This window comes from Rhinoraja longicauda, chromosome 29, assembly GCF_053455715.1.
Source record: "Rhinoraja longicauda isolate Sanriku21f chromosome 29, sRhiLon1.1, whole genome shotgun sequence".
Lineage (NCBI taxonomy): Eukaryota > Metazoa > Chordata > Chondrichthyes > Rajiformes > Arhynchobatidae > Rhinoraja > Rhinoraja longicauda.
In genome coordinates this window covers 8855199-8872417 of record NC_135981.1, presented here as the reverse complement: position 1 = coordinate 8872417, position 17219 = coordinate 8855199, and the positions used below count along the sequence as shown (strand labels likewise).

General features: G+C 46.9%; 1 protein-coding gene across 4 annotated transcripts in view; it reads left to right on the top strand.

Annotated features, from left to right (window-relative positions):
• Positions 1-17219, top strand: part of znf385c (zinc finger protein 385C) — a 389249-nt gene that overhangs the window by 297900 nt on the left and 74130 nt on the right. For all 4 annotated transcript variants that reach the window (XM_078424387.1, XM_078424386.1, XM_078424388.1 and 1 more), the window contains exon 2: positions 8090-8232. In XM_078424387.1, coding sequence (XP_078280513.1) covers positions 8146-8232 — 87 coding nt within the window. In that variant the 5' untranslated portion in view covers positions 8090-8145. The remainder of the gene's footprint in view (positions 1-8089; positions 8233-17219) is intronic.

Below are 17219 nucleotides of genomic sequence, written 5' to 3'. Positions count from 1 at the left end.
TTGGGCCGAAGGGCCTGTTTCCACACTGTATCACTCTATGACTAACTTCTTTAAAATCTTCTATAATTTGGTAGATACGGCTTCATCCAAACGAGATCCACCATCAATTTGGCCCTTTATTTTACTCTCACGATCTAAGTTACAGGTTGGTCTTAAACCCAAGTTCTTCTGACCCAAAGCACGGACGTTTTGAGGCAACCAAGCTAACACTTCCCAGTTTTAATGATTCAATTCTACCTTTTTTTTAAAAAATTCTAACTAATCAGTCAATAATCATGGATTAAGTGGAGCTCAGAACTGTTTTATAGATATTTATATAGTTTATGAATGAGATGAAATGAGATAGTGAATGTGGCCAAACCTTCATCAACCCTGCCTTTATATTACAAATTATAGCAAACTCTTCCAAGTTATTTCCTTCCCCCTGGAGCAGTCTTCATTTGATGAATTTAAACTAATGGCCCTGTTAAAAAAAAAGAGGTCATATTCATTACTGTAACACTAAAGCTCAAAACTGCCACATTCGCTGACAATTTCAGTTTCTTCAGGCCGACACTAAACACAGCGCATACAGCACAAGCAAGCAGCTGTTCGCAGGTAAGTGTAGTTAATCAAATTCTCTCCTGGCGCCAATAATGTTTGCCGGAGGTCATGGGTTATGAATAAGGCCATTCCCATTTGGGTTTTGGCAGTTACACATAACTATTTGCACAAATGCCTTTTGTGAAGACAGACCCCAACTGATCAGTCACATCACTGAGTACAGTATTCATTTCTTCACTCAATCGGCAAAGACAAAATTGAAAGGGTAGAAATGTAAAAGCATGCGCGGAATGTTAAACCATCTGGGTCACATATTTATGAAATACTGGAAACTCTTTCAAGAGATCAGGGAGAATAAGGTAAGGATCAGACATTTGCTTTTCATCGCTTCAACCTTAAATCTGCACGAATTAAAGGATTTAATATTTGTGGATTGTGGGGCTGTTTAGTCAAGGGCCGCAGCCGGGCAGAAGAGGGGCAGACATTCTCTATGATATGAACCAGGGTTCTCATAATGACCTGCTTCTGGATCTCAATTTCTTTCAAGTGCTTCATAATCTGAATGGTGTCAAGTTAGGAGGAGGGGGAGTTCAACGAGATCTGGGTGTCCTAGTGCATCAGTCAATGAAAGGAAGCATGCAGGTACAGCAGGCAGTGAAGAAAGCCAATGGAATGTTGGCCTTCATAACAAGAGGAGTTGAGTATAGGAGCAAAGAGGTCCTTCTACAGTTGTACCGGGCCCTGGTGAGACCGCACCTGGAGTACTGTGTGCAGTTTTGGTCTCCAAATTTGAGGAAGGATATTCTTGCTATGGAGGGCGTGCAGCGTAGGTTCACTAGGTTAATTCCCGGAATGGCGGGACTGTCGTATGTTGAAAGGCTGGAGCGATTGGGCTTGTATACACTGGAATTTAGAAGGATGAGGGGGGATCTTATTGAAACATATAAGATAATTAGGGGATTGGACACATTAGAGGCAGGAAACATGTTCCCAATGTTGGGGGAGTCCAGAACAAGGGGCCACAGTTTAAGAATAAGGGGTAGGCCATTTAGAACGGAGATGAGGAAGAACGTTTTCAGTCAGAGAGTGGTGAAGGTGTGGAATTCTCTGCCTCAGAAGGCAGTGGAGGCCAGTTCGTTGGATGCTTTCAAGAGAGAGCTGGATAGAGCTCTTAAGGATAGCGGAGTGAGGGGGTATGGGGAGAAGGCAGGAACGGGGTACTGATTGAGAGTGATCAGCCATGATCGCATTGAATGGCGGTGCTGGCTCGAAGGGCTGAATGGCCTACTCCTGCACCTATTGTCTATTGTCTATAAACCTAATGCTGAAATATTTGCTTTGTGACTCATGGTGCATTCTGTCGGGCAGCTATTGAAGGGGTTCTTGCCCTTCGGCCACTGAGTTTCAGATCATTCAAGTAATGACTGTAAAATTGTAGGCTGGAGTGTCAACTTCCCCAATATCTGCTCGCTCGCTGTGGGAACCTGGAGGTGCTAACACCAGAGTATCCACAGCCCTGGCAGTAAAGCCAAATGATTTCCATTTTAAACTCTGCAGTGATTTCTTTTTGATCAGGAAAGGGGTTTACAAGAGTGATTTTCAATGCGCTTGTTAAGATGGTTCCACATCTGAATCAGTTGCAGCTACAGGTGTTGCATTTGATCCAATGGATCCAAGAACTTTGGGTGGACTCCATAATCTCCTGAAGCAAGCAGCTTCCATTGGCAAGGCCACCAGCATCATCAAGGACCAGTCTCACTCGCTCTTCTCCCCTCTCCCATCAGACAGCAGATACAGAAGTTTGAAAACGCACACCTCCAGGTTTAGGATCGGTTTCCTCCCAGCTGTTATCCGAGAACTGAACCGTCCTCTCATCAGCTAGATTGCGGTCTTGCCCTCCCATCGAGTACCTCGACTCCATCCTATCCCCCCCCCCCCCCCCCACTGATCCAATCCCTCCCGGCTGAGATTGAGGAAGAGACCAACATTAGTGGAGTGCTGGTGTGCAGTGGTAGCGTTTGTGTTGCATGTAGAGTACTGGGACAGTGAGGGTTGTGGACATTGTGTAACTTCGGTGATATTTGAACAAGTAACTAGTCAGGTCACGCATCATACTCTATTCTCCCCCTCTGAACTGCCATATCCGTGCTTCAAGGTATTTGAGGACTCGGTTCATGTCTCATCCATCTCTGACAATGTAGTTCCCTGTCAGTTCAACACTGGAACTTCAGCCTCGGTTATGGACTCAGGTCGTAAGTTCATAAGTGATAGGAACAGAATTAGGCCATTCAGCCCATCAAGTCTACTCTGTCATTCAATCATGGTTGATCGATCTTTCCCTCTCAATCCCATTCTCCTGCCTTCCCCCCATAACCCCTGACAGATGTACTAAACAAGAATCTATCTATCTCTGCCTTAAAAAACATCCATTGGCCTCCACAGCCTTCTGTGGTAATGAATTCTACAGATTGACTAAAGAAATGTCTCCTCATTTCCTTCCTAAAGGAACGTCCTTTAATTCTGAGGCTATTTCACTATTCGGAAAGTTTCAATGAGGTCCCCCCTCGTCCTTCTAAAGTGCAGTGAGTGGAGGCCCAGTGCCGGCAAACACTCATCATATGTTAACCCACTCATTCCTGGGATCATTCTCGTAAACCTTCTTTGGACCCTCTCCAATGTCAACACATCCTTCCTCAGACATGGGTCCCAAAATGGCTCATAATTCTCCAAATGCGGTCTGACCAGAGCCATCTAGAGCCTCAGCATTGCATCTCCGTTTTTGTATTCTAGTCCTCTTGAAATAAATGCTGGTCCTGTACTAGGGCTCGTGACAGCCAATGCAACCATAAACGACAGGCCTGCAGACTGAGACAGGATGTACATATACACACAGAAATGAAACAACCTCAAGAGGCCAGAGAAAGTTAAATAAATAAAAACCCACCCTTTCCCGTCGGATCTGAGCAGAAGTTTCAGACGCTCAATGGAGCCATGTGTCGTGACATGACTGATGCAATAATCACACCCAGGTGCAGGGACTGCATGGGTGGTGGAGCAACGATGCATGGAAGGACCACAGGCACCACACTCCCCATAGTGGCTGGGAAAAGCAGTCATGCAAAAAGCAAAACGCAATCTGGATTTTGGCTTTGGTCTATAAATATCATCTCAAATGTTGTAGTCTGCTTCATTTTGCATTGTGGCAATTAAATCCCTTGAGATGATTAAATTGCATCTCAGCGCTCTCCCCTGGTGCAAGCCCTCAACCTCCCTGTTCTCTCTTTCCATCACTGCCACTTTATAAATGTTCCAATACCCTTGATTGCAATGTGATTATGTTGTTAGAAAGTTTTGAATGTTTGCTAGAAAGTAGATAACACCTTTGTTGTTGGCACAGAAGGCATTGCAATGGCGCGGCTGGTAGAGTTGCTGCCTCACAGCGCCAGGGACCCCGGTTCGATCCTGGCTACGGGTGCTGTCTGTACGGAGTTTGTACGTTCTCCCCGGGACTGCGTGGGTTTTCCCCGGGTGCTCCGGTCTCCTCCCACATTCCAAAGACATGTAGGTTTGTGGGTTAATTGGCATTGGTAAATATTTAACATAGTCAATAGATAATAGACAATAGGTGCAGGAGTAGGCCATTCGGCCCTTCGAGCCAGCATCGATCAATGTGATCATGGCTGAGCATTCTCAATCAGTACCCTGATCCTGCCTTCTCCCCATACCCCCTGTCTCCGCTATCCTTAAGAGCTCTATCTAGCTCTAGTGTACGGGGATCACTGATCGGCGTTGGCTCGGTGGGCCGAAGCACCTGTTTCCACACTGCATCTCTAGACTAAACTAAAATTGTTGGAGGCTTCAATAACAAAGACAGGGTCTCTTTCTTGGAAGGAATGTTTGGACCAGCCACCAGCATTGTGCAGGGAAGTCCCACAACTGACTTTCAATTCGGCCTGAACTATAATGAGGAGCGTGCACCTCTCTTGTGTGATGTGCCCGCATCTTGCATTTACACAACGCCTTCAATGCTGTGAAATGTCCCCTGATGCTTCACTAGAAGATTTGGTTTCCAGTCCCTTAAGATCCCCGAGATCTTCGGAAAGTTGACCAAAAACGCTTTGGTCAAAGTGGTGGGTTTACGAAAATTTGCAAAGGCAGAAATGAAGGTCAAGAAGCAGAGAGGACGAGGGAGGGAATTCCCGAGCTTCGGAACCTGGAGCTGGAGGGCATGGGGGACATTAATAATGGAACAATTAAAATGAAGGTTGTGCCAGAGGCCAGGGTAGGATAACAGACATCTCAGGGTTGCAAGACAGCAGAAGGTCACAGAGATTGGGGGCCATAACACCACGGAAGGATCTGAAAGAAGATTAGAAACTTTAAAACCGTGACTTTGCTGAACTGGGAGCCAGCGGGCCTACTGGGGCGGGAGGGAACAGGGCACTGATTCTAAACATTTGGCCGCACGGTGGCACGGCGGTACAGCTGCTGCCTTACAGGGGTTGATCTTGAATACGGGTGCTGCCTGTATGGAGTTTGTACATTCTCCCTGTGACTGTGTGGGTTTTCTCTGGGTGCTCCGGTTTCCTCCCACACTCCAAAGACAGGTTTGTAAGTTCATTGGCTTCTGGAAATTGTAAATTGTCCTTAGCGTGTAGGATAGGGCTAGTGCACGGGGTGATCGCTGGTCGGCGCAGACTCGATGGGCTGAAGGGCCTGTTTCGGTATTGTGTCCCTAGAGTCTTACGTCTAATGTAAAGTGAAGTCTCAAGAGACTGGGATTGCATGGAGGAGTCACGGTCTTGTATTCGTAAGCAAGTGGGCCAAAGGGCTTGTTCCTGTGCTGCGCTATTCCGCGTGCTAAGTACATGCCGGCACTCGCTGAGGAATTGCAAAACATAATTGAAAACGATGTGCGATCATCAGCGAACCTCCCCACCTGTAGCCGGACGATGGAAGGAAGGTCATTGTGGAAACAGCTGAACATGGCAGTGCCCTGAGCAGCACAGCAGTGATGTGTAAACTCTGCAGTCATTCAACACTGACCGTTCTAGATTTTGACAATAGACAATAGGTGCAGGAGTAGGCCATTCGGCCCTTCGAGCCAGCACCGCCATTCAATGTGATCACGGCTGATCATTCTCAATCAGTACCCCGTTCCTGCCTTCTCCCCATACCCCCTGACTCCGCTATCCTTAAGAGCTCTATCTAGCTCCCTCTCTTGAATGCATTCAGAGAATTGACCTCCACTGCCTTCTGCGGCAGAGAATTCCACAGATTCACAACTCAGTTTTTCCTCATCTCCGTTCTAAATGGCCTACCCCTTATTCTTAAACTGTGGCCCCTGGTTCTGGACTCCCCCAACATTCGGAACATGTTTCCTGCCTCTAACGTGTCCCACCGCTTAATAATCTTGTACTTTTCGATAAGATCCCCTCTCATCCTTCTAAATTCCAGTGTATACAAACCTAGTCGCTCCAGTCTTTCAACATACGACAGTCCCGCCGTTCCGGGAATTAACCTAGTCCACAGGATTTGCATGCGGCCCAGTGTGTGGACACAGTCTTTTCACACTGAACCGACCCACACCATTTTAAACCAGAGAGTCAGAGAGAGAGATATAGTGTGGAAATAGGCCCTTCAGCCCACCAAGCCTGCACCGACCACTCATTTACACTCATCCCACATTAATTCCATTTTATATTTTATATTCTCCCAACGTTCTCATCAACCACGGCTTTCTCAATTGCTGCTTCTTCCATGTACTTCCATGTACCCAACACCCTCTGGGTAAAAAAATTGTCCCTTCGGTTCCTGTAAATCTTTTCCCCCTCACCTTAAACCCATATCATCTGGTTCTTGATTCCCCAAGCCTGGGAAAAAAGACTTGGTGCTTTCACCCGATCTATTCTTCTCATGATGTTATAACGTTTCTTCTATAACGTTACTCCTCAGCCTCCTGTCCTTCAAGGATTAAAGCCCTCGCCGGCCCACCCTCTCCCTATTGCTCAGGTCCTTGGATGCTGCCAGTTCCACTGTTCATATCCATACACCCCTTCGTTATCATCTCTTCCACAGCCACCAATGGACCATTGCAGGCTCCACCTTTCCTCGGTTATCAGTGATTTGTTCTGAAACGTTTCCTCCGACTTCTGGTTTCCCTACCTCCTGACTCTCAGTTTGAAACAGGGTCTCGGCCCGAAATGTCACCTGCTCCTTTTCTCCGGAGATGCTGCCTGCCCCACTGAGTCATTTTGCCTCGGTCCTCGGTGTAAACCAGCATCTGCAGTTCCTTCCTGCACATCTGTGTACAGCCAGCTCGCTCAATACACACGCTCTTGTCTATGTGCGCGGATCTGACTGTGTGTAAACATGTGATTTGCCCGTCTATCTGTGCGGGCACATGGTTGCGGCTCTCCTTGTCTGTTTGTGGGTGTGGCTTGCATGGGTGCAGAGGTACGTGCATGTCCTCTGTTCAAGGGAGAATGTAAACCGTGCCTGCGTCACCCGTATGAGGCTTCTGTTGCTACTAGGGTTGCCAACTGTCCCCCGTATTAGCCGGGACATCCCCCGTATTTTGGGCCTAATTAGTTTGTCCCGTACGGGACCGCCCTCGTCCCGTATTAGTAGGGTTGCCAACTCCCTCACAAATAAGGGACAAAGGGTGACGTCACCGCCCCCGCGTGACCTCACCCAGCCAGCGGCCACGTGGCCGCTGGCTGGGTGAGGTCACGCGGGGCGGTGACGTCACCTTGTCCCCACCTTTGGGAGTGAGGAAGTTGGCAACCCTAGTTGCTGCTCGTGACCCTAGTTGCTGCTGCTGCTCACTGCTGCTGTGATAACAGTTGCCCCAAGCTTCCCGCTTTTCCCGCTTCCCAAAGACCCGGGACACTATTCCAATTCTTTGCCTGCTCATGAACAGGGGTCCGTCGTGACTGGAAGCAGAGGGTCGCTCGATCCGCAGGACGTTTCCTTTTGTAGGAGATGTTTTCTTGGAATAGCTCACAGCACGTTTTCAAGAGAGAAGGCTCACTTGGCATTGGAATTGACAGCAGACATTTCCCTAAAAATGCTACGCTCTCAGCAAAATGCGGCACGGTGGCGCAGCAGTAGAGTTGCTGCCTTACAGCGAATGCAGCGCCGGAGACTCAGGTTCGATCCTGACTACGGGCGCCGTCTATACGGAGTTTGTACGTTCTCCCCGTGACCTGCGTGGGTTTTCTCCGAGATCTTCGGTTTCCTCCCACACTCCAAAGACGTACAGGTATGTAGGTTAATTGACTGGGTAAAATGTAAAAAGAAATAAAAAATTGTCCCTAGTGTGTGTAGGGTAGTGTTAATGTGCAGGGATCGCTGGGCGGCACGGACTCGGTGGGCCGAAGGGCCTGTTTCCGCGCTGTATCTCTAAATCTAAATCTAAAACATTTTCTCTCTCAGTTTGCAGCAGTGAGTGTGTCATGCGCTGCACGTGTTTTAGAAACTTGGCACACTTAGCGTCGAGGCGATCACCGATTATTCACCGCACTTTCACTCTGTCTTTCTGCAGGTTCCACGGGCCAAACCAATAGTCTTTTAGCGTCTCTGCAGCTGCAGGGGAGAACCATGCAGCCAGCCCTCGACATCAAACACTTCCTCCCCTTCCGTCTCAGCACCCCATCTCCGGTCGGACTATTCCCCAACTTCAACACAGTAAGTGCTCTCGGCGTTCTGTACGGTATCTTTTTTTGCTTTTGGAGAAGTAGAGATTGGGAGAGAAAGGAAAAAAATTGCTCTCTAATTTGGCTTCTGAAATACGTGTCAGTCCGTAGAGTTGTAGACTCATCCAGTGTGGAAACAGGTTCTTCGGCCGAACTCACCCACGCCGACCAACATGTCCCATCTACGCTAGCCCCGCCCAGGGCCGTCTTAACGCATGGGCCTGATGGGCACTTGCCCGGGGGCCCCATGCTGATCTGTGTATGTTAAGTGACTTGCAATAAATAAATACTACTTTAAAAATGTAGGTTCAATAAGTGCTTTTTTCGCAACATTTTCCATCCCTAAGTGCTTCTCACAGCGATCTGTAAGTGCTTTTCGCAATAATGTAGCACCCTAAGTCCATCGCTAAGTGCTTTTCGGTAAGTGCTTTTCGCCGGCACGACAGGGGGGGGGGCTGGTAGGGAAAGGGGGGTGGGGGAGAGTAACGGTGGGGGCCCCAGTACACTGCTTTGCCCGGGGGCCCATAATGCTGTAAAAACGGCCCTGGCCCCGCCTGCTCATGTTTGACCCATATCCCTGTAAACCTGTTCTATCCAAGTACCTGTCTAAATGTTAATAATAATAATAATTTATTTGAAAAAGGGACAATGTACATTAATTGACATTCAAACAAATGTAAATGTACTCGAGGCTAGTTTTCATCGAGTCCCTTAGCCTGATGTTGTTAGACATCCTAGAAAAGAAATACAATACAATATGTACAATAGTTAAAAATATAGTACATTACCATACAAAGCAATACAGTTAATTAAAATGAGCATACAAAACCCAAAGAGCAGATGTAAAAATACAGTGTGAGTACAGTCTTAATTTAAAGTTTACATTTTAGACAATAGACAATAGGTGCAGGAGGTGGCCATTCGGCCCTTCGAGCCAGCACCACCATTCAATGTGATCATGGCTGATCATTCTCAATCAGTACCCTGTTCCTGCCTTCTCCCCGTACCCCCTGACTCCGCTATCCTTAAGAGCTGTATCTAGCTCTCTCTTGAATGCATTCAGAGAATTGGCCTCCACTGCCTTCTGAGGCAGAGAATTCCACAGATTTACAACTCTCTGACTGAAAAAGTTTTTCCTCATCTCTGTTCTAAATGGCCTACCCCTTATTCTTAAACTGTGGCCCCTGGTTCTGGACTCCCCCAACATTGGGAACATGCTTCCTGCGTCTAACGTGTCCAACCCCTTAATAATCTTATATGTTTCGATAAGATCTCCTCTCATCCTTCTAAATTCCAGTGTATACAAGTCTAGTCGCTCCAGTCTTTCAACATACGACAGTCCCGCCATTTCAGGAATTAACCTGGTAAACCTACGCTGCACGCCCTCAATAGCAAGAATATCCTTCCTCAAATTTGCAGATCAAAACTGTACACAGTACTCCAGGAGCGGTCTCACTAGGGCCCTGTACAACTGCAGAAGGACCTCTTTGCTCCTTTACTCAACTCCTCTTGTTATGAAGGCCAACATTCCATTGGCTTTTTTAAGTTTAGGTTTTAAAAGTCACGTTCAACTTGGATAAAACTAGCAGCAGTGTTGACATTGTTATGATAGCACCTGCCTCGACTACCTCCCCTGGCAGCTCGTTCCATACACCCACCACCCCCCTTTGTGTAAAAACGTTAGTTTGAGGATTTTACCACATACCATGCAGAGAGATTTAGAGATCTCTCTCTCTCTCTCTCTGCTGTCCAGAACGCAATGGATGATGTTGGCTTCAAGGTCGTTCACTCAATAAGAGATATCAATAGACAATAGGTGCAGGAGGAGGCCATTCGGCCCTTCGAGCCAGCACCGCCATTCAATGTGATCATGGCTGATCATTCTCAATCAGTACCCCGTTCCTGCCTTCTCCCCATATCCTCACCACTGTTGCCCTCTACATGATATCCTCACCACTGTTGCCCTCTGGCTGACGACAGATGAACTTGACCTCTCCTGAGTGTTGGGCTTGCGAGGAACAATCTAGTTAAGTCCATGGCATTAAAATAAGAAAGTACTAATTTCTCCCCCAGATCAGCGTAGAATAATATCCCTTCGGAATTTGATTTTAGTCGTGGTAATGTGAGGTAAAAACCCTGTCTCTACAAAGAGTCCGATGGAGTGCCTCGACCCGAAAATGACCGGTCTGGACTTTCTCTCCAGAGACGCTGCCTGGCCCACAGAGTCATTCCAGCATTTTGCGTTTCTCCACAAAATGTGCAAGGAGCCTTCTTTGAATAATCTTAAAATGCACCTTTCCATTTCAAATGGATGGCTCACACCTGTTCTATTTCGGACCGTCCGAGGGGACCATTAAAATGGAAATTGTCTGAAATGGGAAAATTAGCAAGAGTTAAATTCCTAAAATTTCAGATTAATGGAGGTCAAAGCAGGCGGGCTGCAGAAGGTTCAATCAGTAACTGGCCTACACCACTACTATTCCACATAATCGGCCTTCACGCTGTATGAGGTGGGATACCTGCACCAACCCTCATTGACAACTTCCTCTATTTCTAAGGTCTTCAAATTGGGCTCTGAATCCCTGGGTACCTGAGCACCATTGCAGTACCATTTAATTGGTGTCAGATGTTTCCATTTCTCTGTACCTGTAGAAATATCAGCTTGTTTTATATATATAGTTCTGTAACTATGAAAATGAAACCTTCAAGTATCATAATCAATAGTTTTCCAAAGATTCACCACCCTCTGACTTCGAGTTATTCCCATGTTACTGAATGGTAGGCGGTTACTGTACTTTGAATGAAGGAACGGCAATGGTTTTTAATGTTAGGGGGTTCCTCTGCCACTGCAAAAGCTTGAGGATCGTAATATTCATCAAACAAATTACTTCCATGCCCTCATTATTAATTGATAATTTCATTTCATCCTAAGTAATTTAGTATACAGTGGTTTCTCAGTTTGACTAATTGAATTATGGATTTTAATTCACAAATAATTGAGCCATTATATTCATTTTTTTAAATGCAGCCAGCGTTTGGGGGCAAGTTACTTTCTGAGATTCCAGCTTGGAATACCTCGGGCATCCGAGAGCTTTGGTGGGTATTTTTAGAGATACAGCGCAGAAACAGGCCCTTCGGCCCACCGGGTCCGCGCCGCCCAGCGATCCCCGCACAGTAACACTATCCTACACCCACTAGGGACAATTTTTTAATTTTTTTTACATTTGCCTAGCCAATTAACCCACATACCTGTACGTCTTTGGAGTGTGGGAGGAAATCGAAGATTTCGGAGAAAACCCATGCAGGTCACGGAGAGAACGTACAAACTCCGTACAGACGGCGCCCGTAGTCACGATCGAACCTGAGTCTCCGGCGCTGCATTGGCTGTAAGGCAGCAACTCTACCGCTGCGCCACCGTGCCGCAAAAATGTATGTGGCCAGACTCTTGGTGATTCACTCTCTAACAGTCATGGTGGTCACGGTGGCACAGCGGTAGAGTTGCTGGACACCCGGGCAGCGCCGGACACCCGGGTTCGATCCTGACTTCGGGTGCTGTCTGTACGGAGTTTGTACGTTCTCCCCATGACCTACGTGGGTTTTCTCCGAGATCTTTGGTTTCCTCCCACACTCCAAAGACGTACGGGTTTGTAGGTTAATTGGCTGGGCAAATGTAAAAATTGTTCCTATTGGGTGTAGGATAGCGGGGATCACTGGTCGGCGCGGACCCGGTGGGCTGAAGGGCCTGTTTCCGCGCTATATCTCTAAACTAAACTAAACTAAACAGTTTATATGAAAGTAGTGGATTGCTGGCCTTCTTGTTGCAATTCTGGTTGGCGTGTAAGCTTCCATCTACGATATGATACGATACGATAGAACTTTATTTATCCCAGGAGGGAAATTGATCTGCCAACAGTCATAAACCCCAAAATACATGAAACATGAAATTAAAGTGATGAGTGGAAAGGATTGGGGATGTGCAAACTGGGGTCAGTCTACCCCACGACAGAAGGAGGAGGGGTTGTACAGTTTGATAGCCAAGGGGAAGATGGATCACCTGTGGCATGTGGTACTGCATCGCTCCCCAGACTCTCAGTCTGAAGAAGGGTCTCGACCCGTAACGTCACCCATTCCATCTCTCCAGAGATGCTGCCTGTCCCACTGAGTTACTCAAGCCTTTTGAGTCTATCTTTGGTCAATCAGTATCCGCAGTTCTCTCCTACACATTTCATCTGCTCCACTGCAAAATCTCCTCAAGGTATGCCTAGTTTGAAGAAGTTCTCCTCCTCTCTCTGACAAGGATTCTGCTACACTCTCTCTCTCTCTCTCTGCTCCCCCTTTGAGATTCCCCCTGATCTCCAGCTCCAAGCACAATGTACGATTCTACATTTCCTTGGTCATCACCCCTTTGATCTTTATTTTCACACCTTACCCTTTCATATCTCTATGTCTCCCTCTCCCATGACTCTAAGTCTGAAGAAGGGTCTCGGCCCGAAACGTCACCCATTCCTTCTCTCCAGAGATGTTGCCTGTCCCGCTGAGTTACTCCAGCATTTTGTTTCTATTTCCCCCGTAATCTGATGGATGTGAACCAAGTTGTTGGCATTCTGAGTCTTAACTACCCGAGCCAGGATGGCAGTGATTGTTGGTGACTTTGAGTGAAGAAGGTACATCCATTTTCTTCTGGGCCTGTGGCCTTGTTGAGGAGATGGATTCTAGTCTTTGGAGACATGGAGGAATGTACGATTTTGTTTCTGTGCGAGAAAGGAATATGTACGGATTAGTGGAGTAGTCAGGGGTTACGGGGAGAAGACGGGAGAATGGGGTTGAGAGGGAAAGATAGACCAGCCATGATGGAATGGCAGAGTAGACTTGATGGGCCGAATGGCCTAATTTTGCTCCTGGAACTTGTGTCAGATTTCTGACCCTCTGGATTGAAATTAGGTTGCTTCTGCCTCCTAATAGGCAGCTCCTCAGGTTTGAAGGCGACTTGTATCCAAGCCAATTTTGAATGCTTTTGTCCTATGCATGAACCCCAGACTCCCACAGATGGAGCAGTCAATGCCTCCGAGAATGTGTAGCAAAATTGCTCATTTTGCCGATTAAACACACCAGACAATGACTTTGCCGAACAATTATTCGTCATTATTAATCACAATTAGTTCAAGCGATTCAAAGATTCGCTACTTCGTTTCTCACAAGTACTTAACACTTTAGCTTCACGACAATTTCAGCGACATCTTAGTCTTTAGAGATACAGCGAGGAAACAGGCCCTTCGGCCCACCGGGTCCGTTCCCCACCAGCACACTCGTACACAGCAGGGACAAATTTACGATTTACAGAAACCAATTAACCTATGTCTTTGGAATGTGGGAAGAAACCGGAGCACCCGGAGAAAACCCACTCAATCACAGGGAGAAGGTGCTGACTCCCTGCAGACAGCATCCATAGTCAGCACTGAACCCGGGTCTCTGGCGCTGTGAGGCAGCAACTCGACCGCTGTGCTGCCCTTGAGGTAGTGAGGGAGTCAGGTATCAGGCACACAGATGGTGGAGGCCAACTGGTTGACCATGATCAGAGCCTTGGACCAGAGAAGTTGGCCTGATGTACCAGCAAACTAGGCAAGGTTGGGGGTCCACATGAGCCCTTGTCCCACATAGGTATATCCACATGCTGCGGTAAAGTATAAAGTAACCAAGCCGCCCCTGTTTGATGTTGATGCGTTTACATTGTGCAGGAAACTGGATGAACATCTAACCAGGAGCGAGATTCACAAACACATCTGCTATTATTTTCCTCATCAGTAACTCATCTTATTTTGTCGGTGACCTTGCCCTGGGATTTGTCCTGCATTTGCCAAGCTGCTGCTCATTGACCGGTGGTAATATGCGGGACCAATACAGGAAAAGAGAATGAAGGGGGCTGATGGTGTCATCTCAAAGCTTGCAGCGTAAATAAAGTTGGGACTTGGTGGGGGTTAGACGATTTGCGACAAGCTGGAGATTTCTGTAGCACAACTCCTGCAAAGTTTCTTTGGGCGGCACGGTGGCGCAGCGGTAGAGCTGCTGCCTTACAGCGAATGCAGAGCCAGAGACCCGGGTTCGATCCCGACTACGGGCGCTGTCTGTACGGAGTTTGTCCGTTCTCCCCGTGACCTGCGTGGGTTTTCTCAGAGACCTTCGGTTTCCTCCCACACTCCAAAGACGTGCAGGTTTGTAGGTTAATTGGCTTGGTATAAATGTGAAAATTGTCCCTAGTGCGTGTAGGATAGTGTTAATGTGCGGGGATCGCTGGTCGGCGCGGGCCCGGTGGGCCGAAGGGCCTGTTTCCGCTCTGTATCTCTAAACTAAACTAAAAAGTATCGTGCACAGTTCTGCTCGCCCCATTACAGGAAAGATGTGGTGGCTTTGGAGAGGGTGCAGGCGTACGTAGTTTACCAGAATGCTGCATGGATTGGAAGGTTTCAGTAACAGGGAAAGGTTGGATAGAGTTGGATTGTCTTCTCTCCAACATCTCAGTCAGTACAATATGCACAGAGCAGACCACTCAGTCCATAAGCAAGAGGCCCGGTTTCGGCGCCATTTCCCAGCCCCGGCTGCAGCTGACCACAAAGGCCCATTGCAGCCGTCGCCGCCATTCTGGTCGTCCCGCGATCCAGCGTCCCTCTTCAGCCAGCCCTTGAGAGAGAGAAGGCAACTGAACAGAGTGTAACGGCAGTCGGGTTTTGGGGTCGCAGAAGACGAAGCATCAAAGGGAAACTGCCAAAAGCCCACGTTGCTCTTTGTGAAGGAAGCAGATTAACCCTGGGGCCTCGGCTCCATGGTCAGAGTCACCGATCTTTAACTCTGAGCGCTGGAGCTCCAAAGTCATTCTGCAAATGGTCCCTCCCCCCCTGGTGTTTAGCAGCGTTGCGTCCAACACTGTGAGGCTTGTTCCAAAGACCACCTGCGCGCAGGTGTACAGTTACCCTGTGATTGAAACGTGAACAATGCAGCAGTGACTCCAACCCTAATCTACGGTTAGGAGGAGTGTTACCTTTACAGTGTTTGATTTTGGATCCGTGTCATGGTCAAACAAAACATGGTCATGATGCAAATAAATTAGAGTTTTATATGGGAACCATATTCCACACTCTTAACTTTCCCTTCGATCTACCTATTGTGCAGAGAACATAGGACAGGGCAGCACAAGGACAGGCCCTTCAGCCCACAATGTCTGTCGAACTTAATACTTATCTACTAGCACATAACCCATATTCCTCCATTCCCTGCATATCCATGTGTCTATCCAAGTCTTTTAAATGTCACTAACGTATCTGCCTCAACCATCACCAGTGCATTCCAGGCGTGTACCATCCTCTGTGTAAAAAACTGTGTCCTTTAAGCTTTGCCCCTCTCAACTTAAAGCTATGCCCTCTAGTACTTTTAGTTTAGTTTAGTTGTCACGTGTACCGAGGTACAGGGAAAAGCTTCTTGTTGCGTGCTAACCAGTCAGCGGAAAGACTGTACATGATGACAATCGAGCCGTCCACAGTGTACAGCTCTGCTGTTGGAGGAGAGGCTTAGAAGAAAATCTGGAAACCGCTTCTCGACAAATGGCCAATAACTCAGCAGAAATAAACTGACCTCATGTGCTTGACAGGATGAGATAAGGTCCTATTCATGGCGTATCACAGCCACATATCTTTGGGCCCACACTTGTTGCCAATGGTAGTTTTTGTTTTGTTTTGTCTTCTGTTTTTTGTTTATTTCCTTCATTTCCTGAATAACAGGTTTTATTTTTTTCTTCTTTGTTTGTTTGCTGTTTGTTCTACTATACTTTGTTTCAATCCTTATGCTTTGTTTTAACTGGACATTACTTTATATTGCCTCTATGTTTAACACTGAGTGCTGCCAATGTAATGGACACATTATCTGTCCTTAAAAAAAATCAATTAAAAAAAAATATATATATATATTTTTTTTTTTAAAGAATAGTGGATCGATCGTAATGAGTGAGTACAGATTTGTTTCTGGGCCAAGCACATCGAGAGACAGCTAGCTTGGACTCCATCTTTAAATTCATTTGACTGATCTATCCAGGGAAAAAGATTCCGATTGATTGTACTTGAGTTTGGCTTCATTGCATTTATCTGTAGTATTTTCTGATTTGATTGAATAGCATGAAAAATAAAGCTTTTCACTGTACCCAACAATAATAAAGCTAATTCACAAAATGCTGGAGTAACTCAGCAGGTCAGGCAGCATCTCGGGAGAGAAGGAATTGGGTGACGTTTCGGGTCGAGACCCTTCTTCAGAACCCTTGTTCAGTCTGAAGAAGGGTCTCGACCCGAAACGTCACCCAATTCCTTCTCTCCCGAGATGCTGCCTGACCTGCTGAGTTACTCCAGCATTTTGTGAATAAATCGATTTGTACCAGCATCTGCAGTTATTTTCTTATAATAATAAAGCTAAACCTGAACCAATGGTTTACTTTTAGTTTAGTTTAGCTTTAGGCAGCGCGGAAACAGACCCTTCGGCCCACCGAGTCCGCGCCGACCAGCGATCCCCACAAACTCACACGATCCGACACACACTAGGGACAATTTGCAATTTTTTTCCAAAGCCAATTAGCCTACATACCTGTTCGTCTTTGGAGTGTGAGAGGAAACCGGAGCTCCCAGAGAAAACCCACGGGGAGAACGTACAAACTTGGCACAGACAGCACCTACTGTCAGGATCGAACCTGGGTCTCTGGCGCTGTGAGGTAGCAACTCTACCGCTGCGTCACCCTTATTTTCTTGCTCATATATTGCGACCACTTTGGTGCACCTTTGCATCTAGAAGCCGCCATGCATATTGCTGAGAGGAGCAATGATCGAATGCAGAGCAGGGTATTTTAATGGAAGATTTCATTCACACTTGTGGGAAATAAAAGGCTTTGTCTTTTTTTTAAAATTTCTTTATTTACATGTATATTCGTATTATTGGCATGTTGCCAGT